The 18,052-nt window shown below is 37.8% G+C and overlaps 1 protein-coding gene across 1 annotated transcript in view; it reads right to left on the bottom strand.

Moving 5' to 3' along the window:
- The window catches only part of SLC27A6 (solute carrier family 27 member 6), a 41,009-nt gene that overhangs the window by 17,366 nt on the left and 5,591 nt on the right, over positions 1-18,052 (bottom strand). Inside the window, exons 2-5 of the mRNA XM_060762000.2 lie at positions 15,772-15,978; positions 12,689-12,847; positions 10,251-10,375; positions 4,274-4,468 (exon numbers count right to left, since the gene is read on the bottom strand). Coding sequence (XP_060617983.2) covers positions 4,274-4,468; positions 10,251-10,375; positions 12,689-12,847; positions 15,772-15,978 — 686 coding nt within the window. The remainder of the gene's footprint in view (positions 1-4,273; positions 4,469-10,250; positions 10,376-12,688; positions 12,848-15,771; positions 15,979-18,052) is intronic.

Here is an 18,052-nt window from a genome sequence, read left to right on the forward strand (position 1 = left end):
CTGTTTGAAGCCTAACAGCAGGACATATAGGTTTCTCTATCCCACCTGCACAAAGGCTTCACTACTCACAGCTCTGCTGGGGGAGTAAAGGAATAGTTCCACAGCTTTTGCTGGGGGAATACAGCCAGCCTTTGCTGGGGCAACAGAACAGTTCCTACAGCCTTCGTGGAGTAAAACTAAAGGACACCTTTCGGCTCAGCAGATCTACAACAAATCTTGTCCAGTAAGGGACCACTCGGGCTATCCATAAAGTAGTTTGGAGCTGTGAGTAGGGGCCTCACGCCAGCAAGGTAAAGAAAGATTGCCCAGGGAGGGGTCAGAAGATTTCCCTAAGGAAGAAAGGAACAGTTTACCACCAGTTGCCTGCCCTTGATAGCAGATTGAGGAAGCTACTCGTTTTCAAGGTTATAAAGCATTTAATTCATTTGTTTGAAGATTTAAGCCCAAATAAAGAACTTTGTTGAACTTATTTTGAGCCTCAATAGAACTTTGTGTTGGGAAATCTAAGGGGCCCTTCAGCTGAGGCACCCCGGCGTCCTGTTGGGAATACAGAAGGCACGTCCTGTAAACAGACATTATTTCAGGCCCAGCATGCAACAGCACAGTGTCACCCAACAATTCTTTACTATGATGAGTCTGATCATGTTCCCTAGCTGAATTTTCAGCAATCAAAAAATTGATGCCATTTAGATATTTTGAATTGCAATTCCAATAACAGTTTTGTTAGCAAGCACTAAACACTTCACATAATAGTATTGTTGATCAAGAAGAAGTCAACATTGACCAGAACTAGGGAAAACTGTTCACAACTAACTGCATTACTACATGGAAGCAGCGATCAAAATCTGTCTAACCCAGTGGACGAATCCCAACTAAAGAAGTACATCAGCTGAAAGCAGACTCAAGGGGGAAACATTGATATGGGGTGTACAGAATTGAAAACATTTAAAAATAACTGCCTTTTAAAATAGTAACCAAGTGTACTTGGGCTAATTTGAGACTCAACATAATGATCTCCTAGGGGCATCTCTCCATGTGTGATGAGAAGATTTCTTGAAGTCCAGATGTGACATTTCAATCACATACATAAAGTTGCTGTGATTTGCCTCTCAGGGTATCTGTGCCTTTCAGAATACTATGATAGAAGTATCCATAGGAATCTAGGTCTTCTTTACAAAATATCTTCTCCCATCACATAAAGCCATTGCAAGTATATTAGATATGCCTCTGTGTAAACTTCATGTGTAGTAGAAATCAAACTATTTATTTGATCTCTATTTAAGTCTCGAGTTCATGAGGCTATGGGATTTAACCTGTTCTTGTGACTAAAATGGCATTATTTCCTTCTCAATTTCAGCCTAGAATTTGTTATCTAGCTGCTAGACTATTTACAAGCAGCTGCTGTCAATCTCTCCTGCAATAGGAATTCTCTGTCGGAACTGCTAGCGGATCTATAGCACTCCTCTCAGTGAACCCTATGACCTCTTGTCATAAGAATCAGTCATTCCATCATGCCTGAATTTTTTATTATTTTTGATTTTTTTATTGAGAAAGAAAAATAATAACATATTTGAACAGATAATACTTGTCTAATAATAACATTTGAACAGATAATACTTGTCATGCCTGAATTTTTTTATGATACAGTGGTTAGCTAATGTTTACTGCATGATATTATTTGAGTTCTTTAGTTATTAGTACATGCATACTGATTGCTTTTCATGCATGGCTAAGATACTGTACACTTTATTTCAGAGAAAGGAACTGGCAAAACCACCTCTGACCTGAAGGCACAGTACACACATAACATGGGACATCATATGCAAATATTCTAATTCATGAATGGTGTTGGGTTTGCTACTGCTGTCAAAGCCACTAGTATTATTACTACATTAGTTTCTTGTTTTGCAATTTTTTTATCTTGCTGTTGAGAGTGTACAAAATTAGACTACATAACATCAGCATCAGCCTTCACATACCAGCTGCCAGTAGAATAAGACCACAACATCACCCTTTTAGTCATTAAAACATAAAAACAAATTGGTTGTGTAAGCTGCAATTGAAAGGGTTTCACAATGAGCTGTCATCAATTAGGCTTGTTTACTGGGTTGCTAGGCTAATAGCTAATGCACTGACTGTATTCAGTATTCTGGCTTCCACACAAAGGGATCTCTCTATAGACTTTTCTGTATGTATCCCAGCTCATAGTGTCTATGCTGCTGTAGGGAGTCGTCCTTCTATAGCTCAATGACAACAAGGTCAATGAAGTACAAGAAGTCAACACACACACACACACAAGCAAGGTTTCAATTTTCTATGGGAACAGCAAAGTTATGAAATGAGGTTATGTCATTTGATCTAAAAACAAAAATTGCATATGACTTGCGGTTGGTCAAGTGAGGCAGAAAGGAAGCAAATATTTAGGTCACCTTCATAGTTAAAAACACTGCATAAATCAACACACAGAAATATTCACTCACACACCCATTGACTTTCCCATATTTTATTGCGACATGCAATTTGATTTCATTGACATTGGCCGCCACTTGTTGTATACAAGATGTGCAATATTGTGAATGTATGAAATATTTTTTTTTTACTGTGAGACAACAATTAAGTAAATGAAAACAAATTGGCTCTTGCTGGTCACATAAGTGTTCTTCACTTTGTTATGATATACATAAGCTCTGGTAAAACCTACTCTCTCTGTCACTGAATGGGCTCCAACTATATTCAGTTCTAGTGTCACATAATCTCACATTAAATATACTTCTGTTTGAAAGGCCCTGGGTTTAATGGAGAGCATATTTAAAATAACACCATTAAGACTAAGGAAATGCCTAAATAAGAGCTGAGCAAAGACATCAATAAGGGTGGGTTAAACCCACCATTGCAAAATGGAAAGAACATGGCACAAATGTGGCTCTGCCTAGAGAAGACCATCTCCAAAATCAAAGAGTGGGAAAGGAAGGCATTATTTGGAGTAGCAACCAAGAGACTACTGGTCATTCTTAAAACGTTGGAAAAACCCATACCTGATGTGAGAGAAACTGTCCATGGGACAACCATCACTCACACATTCTGTAAGATGCATTTTATGAAAGTCTGATTTGAATAAAGTCCAAAGTCACTGTGGAGTTCCCAAAAACTTCCAATGGGAAACAAAGCAAACAGTTGCAAACAGGTCTAAGAATTGCAAAACTCAATGTGTAGCACAAAGAACAAAAGACTCATTACCTTGAACATGCCGTTCCCCACAGTGAAGCATGGCGGTGACACTATGAGTTTGCAGTGATACTGTTCCTCAGCAGAGATAAGCCTTCATCTACATTGTAGAATTAATTCAGTTTGATACCACTTTAACTGCTCAAGGCTATGGAATCACTGGGGTGTAGTTTTATGAAGTCTTTACCTTCTTTACCAAAAATGGTGGTGTCTTACCAAACTACTAATTCCAGAATTTCACAGCATTGAGCCATGGTAGATAAAGTGGTGTCGAACTGCATTAATCCTACTATGTAGATGCACCCTGGAAAATTGGCTGACATTTAGGGCAACCTGAATGGAGCCAAATACAGAGGAGTTCACAATGCAAGGAACCTCAGACTGGAGTGGAAGTTTACCTTCCAGAAGGGCAGTGACTCTAGGCACACAGCCAATGGAATAATGAAGTAGTGGTTGTTTTAAAACATGACCATAAATGTCTCATCAATTCCCAGTCAAAATCCTGACCCAAGTGCAATTGAGAATCTATGGCAATGAAAAGATATTGTTCAGCATCCAACCAGAGCTGGCACAATTTTGCTTAGCAGAATGGTAAAAATGGCAGCATCCAGGTACACAATGCTGAGAGAACTAGCGAAGAAGTTTCACAACTATTGTTGTTGCCAAATTGCTTATACCAGTTCTTGACTCAGGGTGATGTAAAGTAACTATGCAACCAACAAGAGTGTTATTTGTTTAGTTTTCATGCTATAGTAAAAGCATTTTGCATCTTCATAATAGTTTGTATACATAAGTGGTAACTATGTCAATTGAATCCTTTTTCAGTTCCAGGCTGTAACAACAAAATGTGAAAATGTAAATGTAAAATGTAAATCACAGCTGCCACCAATCTTGGTTTTTCTACTGGTTTTAGATTTTACATAAAGTACTTTGCCTCTGTTTTTTTTCCTTATTTATGAATCACCCAGAGTGTTCAGGTTGTAGAGTAGTGCACATAAAAAGTTAATCATACATTTCTTCCACACATGATGTTTATGTAAATAGTCACCTTATAAAAGAAATTTGTTCGGCCCACAGATCCAACTTTGCCCGTGTGATTCATGAAGCAAATATTTCCTTCAGTTGCACCATAAAATTCACACATCTTGATGTTACCAAACCGGTGTAAAAATTCCTTCCAGACATCTGTTCTTACTCCGTTTCCAACTGCTATGCGCACTTTATGATTTCTCTCCCCTTCTTTCTGCAAGATTTTTTTGAAAATAAAAAGATACTTCAAGAGTGGACTCAATAATTTGCATAATGGAAACCTAATCCAAGCATACCTCAATCAACAACGCCTCTGACAAAGAAGTTCCTTTTTACCAAATGTTTTTACACCCAACTAGCCCCCCATTTTCTTCCTCGTCTTCTCTATAGCTGGACGTTTTCTAAAGTAGCCATGTCATTACGAAAATGATGAAGGCAGTCTAAAGTTAAATAACTATGGGTTCAGGTTGCAGGAGCTTGTCAGTGGTAAACAATTAAATAAAAACAGAGCTAGGAAGAAGCAGGTTCTGTATTGGCAGATCCTATCTATGCTCCTTGCGCCTATCTACAATAAGCAAGGTAAACAGTATCTGCCTCCAGAATTGCTTACTGAGCATGAACAGCAAAATAATAGGTGGAAAAGTTAAACCTGCCTCTCCAGCTACCCTCCAACACGTGATAAAAGCATGGAAATCAAAGAAAGGTACAGGTTGGTGAAATAAAAAAATCATCCCTGGGTGCATTCTAGTGGCCTGTAAAAATGTTTCCATTTATTTGTGCAATGATTGCCAGCTCTAGCTGTTGCACTTCACACACATAATTTGTTAGTTTTAAATATGTTTGTTGAAAAATCTTGAGCTACCCATCTTTTTGTGGTGTAAACACCTATCCCTATTCTTTTCATGTTGTTTCTGCCTCCGATACCAAATTATCCATTAAAGAAGTCATGCCCAGGAACAAATCTACTTCTTTGATTTGATATAACCCTGTAATAGCTTTTACTCTGCTAAGAGCAGCACTGTGAAACACCATAGCCAGTGCTGGGTATCCTAGTTCAGCTTTCATCTTCATTAAATATATTTTACAGGGTTGTTGTATTTATACTATTCAAAAACCTGAAAAACTACTTTGATTAGAGAGGAAAGCAGGGCAAAAGCAATCTGTATTTACAACAGGACAAATACACTTCTATCACAATATTTTCACTTTTCAAACAGTATAAGTAGACAGATTCAAAGAAGATTTGGAAAGACTTAGGTTGTAATCTGCACATGAATGCTCGTTATCAGTATGCTCCACTGAGCATTCTGAGTTGAGATGTGTACAAAACACAACTAACTGAATCTGGGCCACTTTAAAAATGATTGCAAATGAGCTTCCCTTGTTTTCTTGTTTACATATTTCAAATTATATATTTTTCTCGTTGCTTAATCACCTCTGGATGATCAGTTAAAATAGATTTAAACATTTCTTTTTAAAACAATTCTTCATCACTGGCAAATTTAAACAAACACATCTGCAAGAATACAACTAGTCCTTAACTGAGGCCACTGAGTTTTCCATTATTCGAATGCAAATCTGGGTAACATCAGACTAAAGGCAAAAACAAAGAGACTTTTCTTACAGGTTTTGTTTAGTAATGAGCAAAGCAAAACAGCCACTTCAAATTGAATGGTTCATTTATAAACCCTCAGAAATTAAACTGGTTGGGAGCCTATTTAATATATAGGTAAACTTTGATTCTATTTATTCATTCTCAGAAGATGAGGAATTCTTTGTTTCTTGCAGATATCTCCAATATCTAAATGATTTTGAAGGAGTGTTTCCAGTCTACTAGTAATTAACAATCAGGCCCGTAGCCAGGATTTTGTTTCGGGGGGGGAGTTGAGTTTGATTTGGGGGAGGGGGGTGAGTCTGAGTGAAAGAGGGTCTACCCTAGCAAACATTTTGTATCATTACCCCAATACCCCCATGCATATGGGATATATTGAGCATGGTGATCAGATCATGATATGAATAAACATAACAGTTTAAATAATATACCAGTAAGGCCTTCTCGTGGACCACCATGAGAATTTGGGGGTGGGGGGCTCAAGCCCCCCCCCCCCCCAGCTACATGCCTGTTAACAATATGCAGTTAATGTTACAGGTCTGGTGCAAACTGACCATAACCAATTCGGTATGCCTTCATCAGATGGGTAAAAAGCCACAGGAAGTACTGAGACTTTCCAATTCTTTAATTTTGATTCTATTTTGCATTCAGCTCTTTCTTGAAATATCTTGGGCTTCTTTCCTTCTATCTTTCTCCTTCCTTCTCCAACTAACCATGTGTCACATCCAGCTTTTTTGTGTGTATTTAATTTATTTATGAAAAGAAATATTTTTATACAACATTTGGTGATGTTCCTGTTAAAGACACTGGAATAAACACAGGAACAAATAATACTGTATTTTGTGGACAGAGGTGTATATTTACTTTAATCCGAACTATGAAAACACACAGTAGGAATTAAGCAAAACATTTTTTTTACTGGAACGTTCCGACAATTTGGATAATATACTTTTAAATCAAAACTGCTCTCTAAGAAAGCTAGAGTGACCAAATTAAGCACAATTTTAATTCATTATATTAAATGCCAACTGAACCGCTCTGCATCCTGCTTTTCGCAGGCAGAGTAATCAAATTCATACAGTTCGTCACATCCAGCTTCATACATTATTAGTTTTTACCTGTGAATCTCCAAAATAAAATTGTTTCCTATAAAACCAAATCCAGGACTTCCAGATACTTTTTGTCATCTTGAGATGCTCTCAATCATGTGTCATGGCAGAAAGTGTTTAGAAGCAAGGAGTAAAGCAAAGGATCAATGCTTGGGGATTAAGCAAAGCAGGTATCATTTGTCAAATGAAGAACAGTAGGCATAAGGCTATCTTTTGGAAATATCACAAAGGTATCAGACTACTTTTTGGAAATAACATGATGACTCAAGAATAGTGTGGTATAAGTATGCTTACGGTAGCTTAGAAGATCAAGTGGCCATACTGGGAATTAATGTTAAGATTTACATATAAAAAGGGTCACTGTGTGAAAAGATTGCTAGACTACATACATTTTTGATCTGACCTAACACAGCTCTCATTATAATTTAGGAAAAGTATTTCTTTATTAAAATGTTTAAGTCTCACCATCCCATATCATTAGATTCCAGGATAGCATACAGATAAAGTTATTGTAAGATTGTTTTCCTTATATTTACATATTATAAAGATCTAACATTTGCTGCAGGATTCCAAGATTGTGCCGGAATGATAAGAGGTGTTTAACAGAGCTGCTATATCTTCATTTTTTTTAACTTTCTCTTTTCATATTATTTTACTCCCATTCTGCTTCATTTTAAAGCTGATTTCCCTTTGGCAGTGTGCAGCACTGTTTTGGAAACTTTGGCCGTTTGCTTCTATTGTTCCTCTTTCCTCGGACGTATCTCTGCTTACTCTGCAAGCAACTTTAACTGCTGAAGAGGTTCTAACTAAAACATTATAAACCAAAAAAAGAAGAATTTGAAGTTTGCTGTAGTTAGTATCAGAATCAGTGACAGAGCAGAATAAGCAGCATCCTTAACAGCGAGTGGCTAGCTCAAGCTGTTCCGTAGAAGAAAGAGTGATTGTGTCACTGCTATTTTAAACCAGGACTTGGTCAGACAACGTGATCTGTGTTTCCTTATTGTGTCACATTCTTCCAGAAACCATCAGAATGTATCTTGCATGGGCAGAATGGACGGACAGCTGATAGAGCTGGGGAGGGGGGATGTGCCGTAATAACTGGCTATCAGAAGAGTAACTATGTTAATATTTAACAAGGAAGAGTCTTGTGGCATCATAAGGGCCGTTTGTTATGGCACATGTTTCTGTGGACTTGTGTCCATTTATCTGAAGTATAATTCTTAATTGACAGCAATATCATGAGAGTGATGAATTTCTAGAACATTTAGGTACATTTAGTAATGCCAGACATTATAAATGGATTGGTTCCCACACACACTGGGAGCCAATAAGTTGGCAGGGTTTTCTACTACCAAAATATAAGATTTGTGTTATCAAAGCCTTTCATGGCTGGAATCACTGGGTTGCTGTGAGTTTTTCAGGCTGTATGGCCATGATCCAGTAACATTCCCATCTGACATTTTGCCTGCACCTGTGGCTGCCAACTTCAGAGGTCATACCTCTGAAGATGCCAGCCACAGATGCAGGTGAAACATCAGAAGAGAATGCTACTGGAACATGGTCATACAGCCCAAAAAACTCACACCAACTCAATACAAGAATTGCTAAAATATGAGAATGCAAGATGAACCATTCTGTATCACACTTAGGGTATATTTAGTTTAACTTTCTGTTAAGTGTGATACAGAATGGTTCATCTTGCATTCTCATATTTTAGCAATTCTTGTATTGAGTTGCTGTGAGTTTTTCAGGCTATATGGCCATGATCCAGTAACATTCCCATCTGACATTTTGCCTGCACCTGTGGCTGCCAACTTCAGAGGTCATACCTCTGAAGATGCCAGCCACAGATGCAGGTGAAACATCAGAAGAGAATGCTACTGGAACATGGCCATACAGCCCAAAAAACTCACACCAACTCAATACAAGAATTGCTAAAATATGAGAATGCAAGATGAACCATTCTGTATCACACTTAGGGTATATTTAGTTTAACTTTCTGTTCATAGATCAGTCAATTGACTGTCTATGAGAAACCACATAAACAAGGCAGGAGCAAAACAGCACCTTCCTAGATATGTAATCCCTATATGTGAGTGCTGTTTTTGTTTTTTGTTTTTTCAAAATACTAGCATGGAATCACATAATCACAAAATACTGAAATGTGTGAGGAATTATTTTTAAACTCCCACTATATTCAATTGTGTATTTTCAGATATGTGGAAAATAACATCTTGGAATTAAAACAGATTTTCATGACTCCAATGCCTGTTTGTATGGTATGAAATCATGATCTTCGTGTAAAAGGAGGGCTATTTACAAGGATATATTGGACCCTCAATGTATCATTATTGTTGTTCCTGAAAACACAACTTCCTGAGGGTATTATATCAAATTAAGAGGTAATGAAGAGGCAATAATTGTATTCCTATCCTAACAAAAATCAAATAAACTAGGCATTTTAGGGCTTCAATACTATTGTTCTGCTATGTAGTCTGATTTTTTTTACTTCCTCGATTAATCCTGACTTGTCTGGTGATGCTGAACTAAGTTCAACCTCTCTAAATGGTCACCTTGCCCAGATCTTTTTTTGTCAACGCAGCAGTGACCATGAATCGCCAGAGAGCTCCTGGACATTGCTCAATGCCTTTGGCAAGGTCAGTAAAGGGACCTGTACAATATGGTGAGGGGAGGGGGAAAGGAGAGACAATAGTCCTCTCCTCTCCAAGTCCCTTGGGTGAGTTGCTGACCTTGGCAAAGGTGCTGAGTAATGGCGATAAACTCTCTGGAGGTGTGTGGCTGCTGCAGTTATAAAGCAACATAGGTAAGTGGCACCCCCCTTTTCCCGTGCCACTGACTACAGGAAAAGATGGAATTTTCTTGGAAGCATACAACAATAAAAGCTTTTGAAGAGTAAGTGGCAGTATCTCGATTGGCATACTCTAATGAAGTGGAGTTAACCTTGTAGCCCTCCAGATATTTTGGACTTCAGCTCCCAGAATTCCTGGTCATTGTACAATCTGGCTAGGGCTTTTGGGAGTTGGAGTCTGAAACACCTGGAGGGCCACAAGGTTGACACCTCTGCTCTAATGTCACACAATCTTTTTCCCAGCACCTGACTGACTCCCCACCCCTTTTTTCCTCTGGAAAACAAAAACATATAGGACTGCTTTTTTAATTATTAAAGATAGTTTTATCAAACTACAGAAATTAGTAGCAATCATAGTTTAGTAAACAATGCAAGTCAGCACTGGTGTTATTTTGACTGGACTTACCACAGGCTGTTTGCAAAGGTAACGACATAGTTCTCCAATATACTGAATAACTGTAACATTGTATGTTTTGCAGTCACTCCAGAACTGACTAGCAGAAAATTTCTTTCTTAAAACACATGTTGCACCTTCGAGAAAAAAAAAGAGTATTTTCAGAACTATATTCCTCAATACTATAGCAAACAGAAAATACTATTTCCATCTGGTATCAGTAATGTATACAAATCTGGAGTTAGCTGATAAATTTCTATATCTAGTACTATAAATTCCCGTCATGCTGCTTTTGCCACGTAGGCTGGTCTCAGTGACAGTATTAAACATATGTCAGTGTCTACACTGTTGTCAGAAGGGAAACTACTTTATTGCATTAAAAACAGAAAAGAATGCTCGTATGTATTGAAGCAGGGATAGAGAGAAAATAGAGCTGAATTCACTGATCTATGAAGCAGATAAGCAGGTATTGCTGACTCCTTTTTGTGTAAAGCAGGAGCAACAAAATTACTACCCTCTTTTTCCTAAATTACACTGCTGAAATGAATATAGCATAGGTAAGAACAAGCATGGCATAGTGGTTTAAGCATTGGACTATGACTCTGGAACCCAGGCTCCACTTGGCCAAAATGCCAGAGAGATCTTTGGCAAGTCATACTCTCTTGGCCTCAGGAGAAAGCAAACCTCTTCTGAACAAATCTTGCAAGAAAACACTGCATGTTGGCTTCAACATAGGTTGAAAATGACTTCAAGGCACATAGCAACAACAACCAGGAGTATAAACTGAACACATGCCTACTTAATTCTAGCTGTTAAATCAAATTGCTGGACTCAATAATTTTAAGTGTATGTCTACTGTACCTGGATCTGGCTAAAAATGATGTACATGACTTAAAGTCTACCAGTTTAATTGTGCCATAATCTTCTATGAACAAGAGTACATTCTGTCAAGGAGTCTGGCCCACACAAGTGTATAACATAATACATTTCAAGTGTCAGAAAACCCTCTGTTGCTTCCACACCATTGGTAAGGGAGCCCCCAGTGGCGCAGTGGGTTAAACCCCTGAGCCGGCAGGACTGAAGATTCAAATCTGGGGAGAGGCGGATGAGCTCCCTCTATCAGCTCCAGCTCCTCATGCGGGGACATGAGAGAAGCCTCCCAAAAGGATGATAAAAACATCAATTCATCTGGGCGTCCCCTGGGCAACGTCCTTGCAGACGGCCAATTCTCTCACACCAGAAGTGACTTGCAGCTTCTCAAGTCACTCCTGACATGACAAAAAACAAAACAAACAAACACCATTGGTAGCCCACAACTGGACCAAACATCACCAACTGGGTCAAGATGGATATACTAACAATTAGGCTATCCCAGGTATTGATATTTATTCATATTATTATTTGTATTTTCATCAAGGATATAGTCAGCAATGACCATTAATAATGATGGTGATATATAACCTCCACTTTGAAGGACAGAAATATTAGAGTGCCTTTGTATTCATAGTAGAATGGTCAGAATCAAGTAATTGGCCATAATGTGGATAGAATGCTGTGTAATTTAGATTTTTAGTGTGATACAGTATGGATCTTGCTATGCTCTAGGTATCGAAAAAGCAGATCAGCCACCATTCTAGTTGCCATGATCATAAAGACACTCTGTGGTTTGTAACTATATACTTTGCACAAAGCCACCCATCTTTAAATGAAAACTTGACCACACATCCACCCACACTATTAAATGTGAAATATTCCTTCAAGCAACATGGCCTATTCTGGCATGGCCAGATTTCATCTACAAAGCCAGGCTGAAGCCATGCAAACCTTACTCTTCCACTCAGCAGAATGTAACAGTTGTCTATGTAGGTGGGGTTTAATCCCTGTAGGGTTAATCTTCTTTTGTTTGTAAAGACATCCTTCCTACAGGATCATACAGTACTATGAGAATTGTTTTTGTTTGTTTTTTCCCTTTTAGTAGTTCTAAGTGGATCACTTTTCACCCTTATTACACTTGCTCTATGAAGACTAGAAGCAAACTATATTGCAAGAGAAAACAGTATCTATGGAATATTACTTTATAGAATAACAAAGGACTTCACAGTAATATTTTTGCAAAATAACATGACAACTGGCTATACCTTCCCATTTGCCCTTATAATTTACTCTTTATGCTTTCTTCTTTTTTGGAGATATTTTTGAAGGCATTCCCACCACAATTTAGGCTATTTTCATCCTTTTTTGCAGATGGGCTCCCAGCCAAAGAAATGAAAATTAATAGGAGAATGAGTGCTATAACAGGTCTGTTTAACTATATACATAACAATAACACACTTCTTCAATAAATTACACATCAGTTACTTTCTATAGGAACTTTCCAAGCTCTGTACTTTTAAAATGAAGTTCCACAATATAAAATCTAATTCAGTGTTATTAAAGATTGCCTGGCTTACCCAGATTAATGCATCCACCAATACCAAGGAGAGAGGCTGCACTGTGATAAAGAGGAAGAGTTATATATATGATATCATCAGGAGTAACACCAAATGCCCACATTCCAGCAGCTCCTTTAAGGGTCTGCAAATGACTGATAACAGCAGCCTTTGGTAAACCTGAAAGAAAAGATAAAAAGATCAAGTCAGTAAGAAAGTATACAGGCAGTCCACAAGTTACGAACAATATAGGTTCTATAGGTTTCTTCTTAATTTGAATTTGTTTGTAAGTCGGAACATGTACATTTTAAGTGTAACTCCAGCGCTCCCTCCCTCCCTCCCTCCCTCCCTCTCTCTCTATATATATATAAGCTTTCAATGCCACAGGGAAGGGTTAACATCCTTGCAGTGTTTGTTTGGCTGTCTGTGCCCTGTTCAGAAGATTTCCCCTCACTTTCTGTCCCTGTGATAATTGGATTTTGAAAAAAATCGATTTGTTGTGGAAACAAGGATTGGTGAGAAAGCTTCAGTGATGACACCTTTTCCACATGGCATCTCTTTCAGGAGTGCATTTCCTTTCTGAGAGGTAAATTTTACTCACTTCCTCTTGTCTCACTCCTTCCTCCTTCTTAGCTATGATGGCTAAGCTCCAGAGCGATCCTGCAGTTTTGAAAATGTGGAGAGCTGGTTCAAGTTGGATCTGATTGATCAGCTGTCCACACTAGGCATCCTAAAACTGCAGCCCTCCAGCTGTTTGGGCCTTCAACTCCCAGAATGCCTGACAATTGAACAAGGTCGTTAGGGCTTCTGGGAGTTTGAGGCCCAAACAGCAGTTTGAGGATGCCTGGTCCACACCATCAATAGGCAAACTGCTTCATCACCTTCAACAAGAAACTCCTTCCAAGAGGCTTTCTGGCAATACTTCATTTTTAATAGTGTTGAGCTTGTGACCAGAAATGCAATGAAATCATAAGGATCTGGGAGGGAGCTGCCTGCTGGTGATGATGCAGCAACAACAGCCCCAATATGTCTTCATTCTGGCCAGTTGCGTGGGTGCGCCAAGAGCTCCAGAAGTTCTCTTGGGATGCATCAGATAAGACCCAGAGCCGTTTAAACTGGGTCATGATGGTTTTTCCCTATATGATAATTTACTGATTGAAAATGTACGGTTTTTAAAATTCTTCTGTGGTTTACAGCAACTTCAAGTGCAATTTGGACTGATATAATAGCTCTAAGTGCTCAATGAAGAAAATAGTAGCTATCCTGTAATTCCCCAGTTGTTGAACCTAAGTCACAATCATAATTGCACTTTTATGCATTTAAAACTTGCTGTTGTTCTAGGATTTAGATGTATTCAAGTTTTCAGAATATTTTGTTTGCAGTATATAGAATATGGATACCAGCCACAAAACCTGAGGCATGACTATATCCCACCGACTTACATCACAATCTATTCTCTTGATTTATTGGGGCTTACTCCCAGGTAAGTATTCAGTTGTTTAAGTGTAAAAATTTAATAGTTGTTTCTTAGTTACAATAATAGCTATCAAAACTGAAATTGTGCAGTCAATCTTAAAGATTTATTAGGAAAACATGTTCTGGATTCAAAAACTACAGTGAGGCAAAAAATGCACCAGTGATGGGAAGACCGTTGATCTATTTAACATCAAACAGTCTCTGCTTTTAATCAGTCTATAATGCAAGTGATGGTAAACAGTCCTCATGTGCCAGGATTGTGAAAAATGCATTAAATAAATTCTAATGTGTTTTCTGACCACAGTTGAGGGTTATAATTAGGGGAATAGGCTAAAGATTAAGATAGGTTAGAGATAGGGTTTTATATATTACATCTTTTTTTTTAGCACAATGCTGTTTATAACTTTCTCATCCTCAAATCCCACTTGCAAATAAATAAATAATAAATATAATCAGTCTATTGATAGTCAGAGAGCGCATGTAACTTCTATCTTCCTACATCATGGTTCTTTGAGAAAGGAAATGTGCAAATAGATTAGATTACCTGAGACAAAAATAAAATACATCAGTAGCAAAAAGTAGCAGATTGTCTGGGATGTGTTTTTTCCAGGCCTTTTTTTTTGGGGGGGGGGGGGGAATAAAAATATTCTGTTTGACACTACAGAGAACTAGTGAAGACAAACTAATTTTCTGTGTTTTACCCTGAGTTTTGCTACCCAAGCATTTGATTTTTCCTCATTTTTATTTGAGGGTTTGTAAACCAAAGAGGTCCTTATTATTTTAAGTATTCACAACCATTATTTTAAGTATTCATGACTTCAGAGGATTTTTTTTAACAGTAAGCTCAATTTGTAATTATATTTGCATTTTTTACCAGTAGATTAATGTGAATCTTACATTAATAGGAAATTATTTAAAAACTAACAACATATAAATGCTATGAAACTATAGTTTAAAAAACATTTTGAGTGAGCCACATATGGATATTTGAGTGGGAAATGCATAATGAAAGTTGCCTATTGAAATTGTTCTGGTTTTTCATTTCCTCTGATAAGAAGCGTTTCAAAACAAAGACTAGCTTCTAAGCATCTGTACCAGTGGTAATAAACCTAGCCATCTGTTTCAAAACTAAAAGACTAATTAGTACCTTAATCCTATTTTCTATCTCTACAATGACCTGTAAACCAAGTCAGCTTGGATAACAGATGCATAACAACATGTTAAGAAAGGAGACTGTAAAGCTTATGAAGCCTGGTTCTAATCTTGGGGAATGTTACATGAGCAGAATATATACCCACAATGAAAAAATGAAAACTTTTTTTCCATTATAGTCTTTTGTTTGCATGAAAATAGTCTATAATTTTAGCATTAATAAACAACTACTACAAAGTAAAATGAGTAGTTTCCCATAGTGCTAATGTTTTTGAATCTGCTGCTATCTAGGTTATGAAACAGTTGTCCTTCAAAATAAATTGTCTGTGTGCAGGAAATCCCAAGATTTTTTCAGATAGTTCTCTGAATGCGTACTACATGTTAATGCTACATATTATGAAAAGCAGAAATATATTACCCTTTCTGCTTAATACTCTGCATGTTTCAAATCAATTTGATTTTGCAGAATATCATACCTGTTGTTCCTGAGGTAAAAATGTAGAGATTAGGATCCTTTAGGCTGTTAGCAGTACGAAGGCTATCTGGTACAGGATTATCAGAGGTAACTTCCAGCTTGTCTAAAATGGTATCAACACGTGGAAGACTGGAATCTTTTGTCATCACCCAAATCCTAATATCCTCTTGGAGGTTTGGAAGGATTTCCTCTAAGGTCCCAAGCATATCTTCAAAATAACATAAAGGCAACAAATTATACACAATGTCAGATTCAACTGATACATTTATGGTATTATTATATCAATATTATAAGGTTGTCTATGCCAGGACAATGTTGGTAGGGAGCAGAGAGTAAACCAGATCCTTTACTTTGTTCAACAGGACTCGAGGGGGGGTCACTAAGGCCCTTTCCACACAGCTGAATAAAATGCCACATTATATGCTTCAAACTGGAATATATGGCAGTGTGGACTCAGATAAAGCAGATATTGTGGGATTTTCTGCCTTGATATTCTGGGTTATATGGCTGTGTGGAAGGGCCCTCAGTCAGTTTCAGCTGGTTCTATCCAGGATTATATTTCTTGATTGTGTTGTTGACGCCTTCCCATGATTCATTAGATGTGTCAGACAATTCCTTCCATCCTTAGATGACAAGAAAAACTGAAAAGCTTGGTCTGGACTAGAGGAAAGAGTTAAGGCCCAATTTGCATTGTAGCGTTAAACCACATCTTAGGCCCCTTCCACAAAGCTGAATAAAATCCCACCTAATCTGCTTTAAACTGGAATATATGGCAGTGATGACTCAAACAACCCACTTCAAAACAGATATTGTGGGATTTTCTGCCTTGATATTCTGGGTTATATGGCTGTGTGGAAGCGCTCTTAGTACCATGGTAGGGTGGGCAGCCCCAAATAGTCCAGAGGCAGGATCTGCCCCAATTTAAAGTCCCCTGAATCTCTTAGAACACAGCCATTTTTCAGAAAGCAAGAAGCCACTTCCAGTTTGTAAACATGGCTATTTGCAGTTAATTTTAGGTGCAAGGTGTTCCATGGAGAATTATGCTCCCTGAAGGCCCAATTATTTGCTTTAGTTGGGATGAAAGCAATATCCCTCCCCAGGTCACAGGCTACACAATTCCTAAAAGTGCAGTAAGGAAACTAGACACAGTAAACTTCAAGTTGGCATATTCCACACTCCTTTCTCTACTCTTCTGGGCATGAGAACACCAGACATAGCTTTGTAACAAGAATCCCCTTTTTGTTTCCAAACCTGGCAGATAGCAACTCTGATTAGCTGGGATGATCATTCATTGTAAGAAATAGAATCAGATTACCCTATATACTAAGGTGAAAGTCTAGAAATGTTAGTGAAAAAATCAACACCAGAAAACCCTGGATTGAGTTATCTATGAGTCAAAGTGAGTCCTGTACCTCAACCCTTATCAAAAAAAGAAACCATCTCCTTCCCTGAGTAGAGTGGCAAAAGGCAAGAGTTGAGTCTGTCTCAGGAGAAACTGAAAGAAGCACTGACCCCTCTTTGACGTGGTACCACTTCTGATATTTTTTAATACATGGATAGGGAAATGACAGCAATGGCCAGGCATGGTTGCTCTCCTTAGTCGACACTGGTACTTTTTGCTCTCCATGGAATGACCCCCAAGTTATCCCCAGTTCATATGAAAATCCATAATTCTGGACCCAAAACTTGCCCTAGACTTATATATGAAGTTGATTTATACATGAATATATATGATACTTACTAACTGTACTTTAAATTAATTACAGTGCCACGAATATGGGATGTAACAGAAACTGTGATTAGTTGAAAAACAAAAGCAAATACTTCCAGTCTCATGTATGTGGTAGGAGTGGGGGCAGCATGATTTAACTTCACAATGAAACGGGTATATTTTTGTAAATTCCTAACCTTGTATACCCTGCATAAATGAATTCAGTCATTTTTATAGTGCAATAAAGCTATACATAACCTGTCAAGGTCAGACGCCAGCCAATTAAAGGATCACTGCCATCAGACTCTATCACAACACTACCAGCTTTATTTTTCATAAAAGGTAGGATCAATTATCCCCAATTGACTCTAATGAATTGTTTCATAATAAATACAATGCTAATTCATAAATGATGAGATATTTATAGGAGTTCCTATTTTCCTAACAGTAGCATCAGATAATAATTCAAGCCAGTCATCACTTTTTATAGCATGACATCACTTCCTAAATAGTTTAACTATAATTGTGTTTCAGAGCACATTTTATTTACTTTGCTCCGTTTTCAAGACAC

Source organism: Anolis sagrei, chromosome 2, assembly GCF_037176765.1.
Source record: "Anolis sagrei isolate rAnoSag1 chromosome 2, rAnoSag1.mat, whole genome shotgun sequence".
In the NCBI taxonomy this organism is placed as follows: Eukaryota; Metazoa; Chordata; class Lepidosauria; order Squamata; family Dactyloidae; genus Anolis; species Anolis sagrei.